Here is a 5,985-nt window from a genome sequence, read left to right on the forward strand (position 1 = left end):
GCATAGGGATGCGTTGATCGAGGTATTGACTAAAGCTCAAATCCCTAGGGACATTTCTGTTGATAATTTTTCGCACGTGGTTGGGAGTGTGTTATTCACCAAGCAAATTACTTTTTCTGACGAGGAATTGCCGGCGGAAGGCATTGGACATAACAAGGCCCTGTATATAGTTGTTAGGTGCAATGGGAAAAGGCTGCCGAAGGTTTTGATTGATAATGGATCCGCGCTTAATATCTGTCCTTGGAGCACCTTGGAAAAGCTGGGATTACAAGACATCAAGTTGAGGCCTTCAGGGACCATAGTCCGAGGTTTTGATGGAGCACAAAGAGAGCCAATAGGAGAAGTGGATTTAGTAGTTGAAATGGGACCTGCCCAGTTTCAAATAACCTGCCAAGTCATGCACTTTCCTAGTGTTTACAACGTTTTGCTTGGAAGGCCCTGGATTCATAAGTCCGGAGCTGTGCCGTCTTCATTGCATCAGTTGCTGAAATTTGTAGTAAATGACAAGCTGATAACTATATTTGCCGAAGAGGATTGCCTTGTAATCACCGATTCTGGGTCAAAAGAGGATGGAAGCCGAAACGTCACCATGACTCCTCATAGCACGGCTGATATCGTCTCTGTAAGTTGGATCACAAACGAGGAGCGAGTTCTATCAAGGGCCAGTGTCATGATGGCTAAAGAAATGATCCGTGGAGGCTATGAATTTGACAAAGGGCTGGGACGAGATCTGCAAGGAATTTTAAAGCCAGTGGAGATCGTGGAGAAAAATGATTCGTTTGGTTTGGGTTTCCGACCAACTGCTAAGGATATCAGAGAAATGAAGGAGCGCAAGAAAGCGGAGAAAGAAGGAAGGCAAAGGGCTCTTGACATTCCACCCCTGCATTATACTTTCCCACGACCAGCCGAGGTGATCATGTCAGAAATCAACCCAATTGACGAAATTGAAGCTAGTTTGGCCCAATTGTTCGTTGGGGCAACATTTGAAGACAGTGTTCCAGGCGAAGCTGAGTTTCCTGACATCCCCGAAGGATCAATTCCCAATTGGACAGCCGAGTTCCTGCCCGTTCGGAAGGAGTTTCGGTAAACTGAAAGGGGTTTATCATTCATGTGAATTCATGAAAAGTTGCATCTGTAAATAGGCAATGAAAACAATTTTACTTTTTGACTAACATTTTCGCATGTAAATATTGTTAAGTTTTCATTTCCATTTGCTTTCTGCTTTCAATCAATGGTCTTTATGAAAATGCACAAGTTGTTCTTGTCATTGTTGTGTTGTTTATTTGCTTGTTTATATTCATATTGCTTGATTCATTTGTTTGTTGTATGCTTATTTACTTATTATCCCACATTCGTTAATTCTTTCAGATGGCCAAAAATAAAATTATTTGACCCTTTGGATATCACAGTTCTGGAATACGATAATGGCAATCTCTATATCACTCACGACTTGGAGATCTGTGAATCCGAACTCCAAAGCGAGAGTGATAATGAGGAGGTATTCGATTCTTTTGCAAAGGACCTTGAACAATATGAGGAAAAACCAAAACCGAACCTGGAAGAAACAGGAAAGGTTAACATTGGCACTGAGGATGAAGTTAAGGAGGTGCAAATTAGTATTCATTTGAATGAAAGGCAGAAAAAGGAGATGCTTGAATTCTTGACCATGTTCCAGGATGTATTTGCGTGGTCCTATGATGATATGACTGGTATTTCAACTGATGTGGTGGTGCATAGGTTACCCACAGACCCTTCTTTTCCACCCGTAAAGCAAAAACCCAGAAAATTCAAACCAGATATGAGCCTCAAAATAAAAGAACAAATTGAAAAACAACTCCAAACCAACATTATCATTGTTTCCCATTACCCTATTTGGCTTTCAAATCCAGTCCCTGTTCCAAAAAAGAGTGGAGAGGTGCGAGTTTGTGTTGATTATAGAGACCTTAATAAAGCCAGTCCTAAAGATGATTTCCCTCTACCAAACATTCACATTCTCTTAGACAATACGGCCGGACATGAGATTGAAACCTTTTGCGATTGTTTTGCTGGCTACCACCAAATTTTGATGGCAGAGGAGGATAGGGAGAAGACTGCTTTCATTACCCCTTGGGGTACCTTTTGCTACCGAGTCATGCCTTTTGGTTTAAAGAATGCCGGAGCAACCTATCAGAGGACCATGACAACCCTATTTCATGATATGATCCACCGAGAAATGGAGGTCTACGTGGATGACATTATAATCAAGTCTAAAAGGGCAGAGGACCACTTGGTTGATCTGAAGAAATTGTTCGAGAGACTACGGAAGTACAATTTGAAGCTAAATCCTGCAAAATGCGCCTTCGGAGCACCTGCGGGTAAGCTGTTGGGATTCATTGTTAGCAAGAAGGGCATAGAAATAGATCCGGCAAAAATCAAAGCAATTCGAGATATGCCAGTGCCGAAAACTCAGAAGGACGTGAAAAGCTTCTTAGGGAAGATCAATTTCATTGGGAGGTTCATCGGCCAACTAACTGCCACATGCGAGCCGTTGTTCAAATTATTGAGAAAGAATGTGCCGTTGTATTGGAATGAGGAGTGTCAACAGGCTTTCGACAAGATTAAAGATTATTTGTTGCATCCACCAGTCTTAGTGCCGCCCAAACCGGGCCGACCTTTGATTATGTATTTATCTGTACTCGATGGAGCAGTAGGGTGTGTTCTAGGTCAGCACGATGAATCCGGAAGGAAAGAACAAGCCATTTACTATCTAAGCAAAAAGTTCACGCAGTACGAGGCTAATTATTCATTCATTGAGAAAAGCTGCTGTGCATTGGCCTGGGCAGCCCAGAAGTTGAGACACTATCTGTTGAGTCATACCACGTATCTTATTTCCCGGTCTGATCCTTTGAAGTATCTTTTGGAGAAGCCGATGCTGACTGGGCGTTTGGCGAAATGGCAAATAATTCTATCAGAGTTCGACATTGTTTTCACCTCACAAAAGGCGGTCAAGGGGCAAGCTATAGCTGATCATTTGGCGGAAAATCCAAGGGATGATGATTATCAACCACTCCGTACTTATTTCCCCGACGAGAGGGTCCTATTTGTAAGCGCTGCAGATGATATAAGTGAACAAAGTCCTGAATGGAGGCTTTTCTTCGATGGAGCTTCGAATTCTCTCGGAGTTGGAATTGGAGCTGTTTTGGTGTCACCCGAAGGGAAGCACTACCCTGCCGCTGCCAAATTGCAATTCGCTTGCACGAATAACATGGCTGAATATGAAGCCTGCATTTTTGGTCTCAAAATGGCTTTGGAAATGGAAATCAAGGAGTTGATAGCTTTTAGTGATTCAGATTTGCTCGTGAACCAAACTTTGAAGCAATGGATAACCAAAGATTCAAAAATTCTACCCTACCATTGTAGTCTGCTTACTCTGGCCAAGCAATTTCAAAATTTGGAATTCAGACATCTCCCTCGAGCCCGAAACGCATTTGCCGATGCTTTGGCCACTTTAGCTTCCATGATCCAGTATCCAGATGAATTAAAGATCGAACCAATCCAAGTTCAACTTCAAGACAAGCCTGCCCACTGCTGGGTTGCAAATGAGTCTTTTGACAATGTTCCCTGGTATAGTGATCTTAAGGAGTTTCTTAAAACTGGGTCTTACCCTCTGCATGCTGGTGCAAAAGACAAGAGTTTTCTGCGTAGAATGGCTTCCAAATTTTTCTTAAATGGTGAAGTGTTGTACAAAAGAACCTTTGATTTGAACCTTTTAAGGTGCATTGATGAGGATGAGGCTCAATATATGATGAAAGAAGTGCATAGTGGCGTTTGTGGACCTCACATGAATGGCCATTTGCTAGCAAAGAAAATCATGAGAACCGGATACTTCTGGCTTACTATGGAGCATGATTGTATAGACTTTGTCCGGAGATGTATAAAATGCCAAATGCACGGTGACATTACACGCGCTCCACCCACTGAGTTGCATAGCATGACCGCCCCATGGCCCTGTTCAATGTGGGGTATGGACGTGATTGGTACAATCGATCCTCCCGCTTCAAATGGACATCGATTTATATTGGTGGCGATCGAGTACTTTACCAAGTGGGTTGAAGCAGAGTCATTCAAACATGTCACGAAGAAGGTAGTGGCCAATTTCCTGAGAGATCACATCATCTGTCGTTTCGGAGTACCCGAAACGCTTATCACGGACAATGCCAAGAATCTGAACAATGACATGGTAGATGGATTATGTGAGCAGTTCAAAATCAAACACCGCAATTCTGCCATTTATAGGCCTCAGATGAATGGAGCTGTAGAAGCCGCAAATAAGAATCTGAAGAAAATTATCCGCAAAATGACAGAAAAGCATCGCGATTGGCATGAAAAGTTGCCTTATGCATTGATGGCGTACCGGACTTCTATTCGGACATCGACTGGGGCAACGCCATATTCACTTATGTATGGGATGGAAGCTGTATTACCAGCTGAGGTTGAAATTCCGTCGCTACGAATCCTTATGGAAGCTAAATTGGAGGAGGCCGATTGGATCAAGCAGCGCCATGAGCAATTGACTTTGATAGATGAGAAGCGATTCAATGCTATCTGTCATGGGCAATGCTATCAAAAACGTGTGGCCCGAGCTTACAACAAAAAAGTTCATCGGAGGGCATTTGAAAAAGGTGATAAGGTACTGAAGCGAATTTTGTCAATGCAAGATGAAGCTAAAGGCAAGTTCGCTCCAAATTGGCAAGGGCCGTTCGTTGTCCAAAAGGTATTACCTGGCGGAGCTCTTATTTTGGCGGAAATGGATGGACGGGTTTTCCCTCAACCCATCAACTCAGATATGTGCAAAAAGTTTTTTATTTGATCATGCAAATTTTCTTTAGAAATTCATGCAAATGGCGAAATGCAAGTCAGGCCATTTTCTTTTACACTAAAAACATTTTATCTCTACTTGTCCCCTTTGAGCCATCAGAATTGACAAAATTTTCGTTTGATAACCCCTGAGAATTGCAAACCCCACACTGGGGCAAAATTTTAATTTTTGAAAGAGAGATGAGCAAAAGAAAGGGAAAAGAACCCCACACTGGGGCAAATTTAGTTTTCAAAGAAAAATGCAAAAAGTGAGGAAAATGCAATGAAAAATGCAAAAAGAGAAAAAGCTGATCAAACTGGGGCAAATTTTCCTCAGTCTTGGAGTTGTTTTCGGATAGTGCAATCTCAAGTTATTTCACCCTTCGTATCAAATCTGCTTTCAACCTTCAACCTTTTTCAAAGCACCCCACCTGACCTCATCACAAAGCCCAAAGTCCTGGCTTCCGTCATTTGTTGCATTTCTATTAGCAAAATTTGATAATCAACTGGCAAGTGATGTCCGTAATGCCTTCGCCTAATCTACAAGGGAAGTGCATTTTACTGATGCCTGAAACCTTTAACTCATATTTCTGAGTCGATCATGGTCGAGATGTGTCTTTATTCTTTAGGTGAAAACCCGAAAGGGCGCCTTGTCAAAAAAAAAAAAAAAAAAAAAAAAAAAAAAGACAAAAACAAAAAGAAAAGACAAAAACAAAAAGAAAAAACAAAAAGGAAAAGGAAAAGCAAAAACAAAAAGGGGAGGGGCAACCTTGGTGAAAACCCGGAAGGGCGTCAAGGAGGGTTTTTCGCAACGGACGAGCGCAAGAAGGAACAGCTGGTGACCTGGTTCATTTAGGGGCTTCCTCATATTTGTGATACTTCTGCCAATATCGGATTCCGAAGAGAAAATATCCAAAGTTTTGAATATGATATTCGTTGGTTAAATTTGTATTTGTTCTTTACAAATATTCTTTTGCAAAATGTATCTTTATAAACCTCTTGGTTGTTCTCAATTATTTGTGTATGAATGCTTATGATTGTATACATTCTTTTGCATGCTCATTTTTGTTTAACATAGGAAATCATCTTGCATATACGTTGATTTTATATGACTAATTTTCATGCATCATTCTTGCACCATCGAATTCA

At 41.6% G+C, this 5,985-nt stretch overlaps 1 protein-coding gene across 1 annotated transcript; it reads left to right on the forward strand.

Annotated features, from left to right (window-relative positions):
* Positions 1-1,927: 1,927 nt before the first annotated feature.
* Positions 1,928-4,849, forward strand: LOC113748917 (the record flags this gene model as incomplete). The annotated part of the gene is made up of 1 exon (XM_027292516.1): positions 1,928-4,849. A coding segment is annotated over one exon (2,922 nt), but the record flags the coding sequence as incomplete, so codon positions are not given.
* Positions 4,850-5,985: the final 1,136 nt, after the last annotated feature.

Source organism: Coffea eugenioides, chromosome 10, assembly GCF_003713205.1.
Source record: "Coffea eugenioides isolate CCC68of chromosome 10, Ceug_1.0, whole genome shotgun sequence".
NCBI lineage: Eukaryota > Viridiplantae > Streptophyta > Magnoliopsida > Gentianales > Rubiaceae > Coffea > Coffea eugenioides.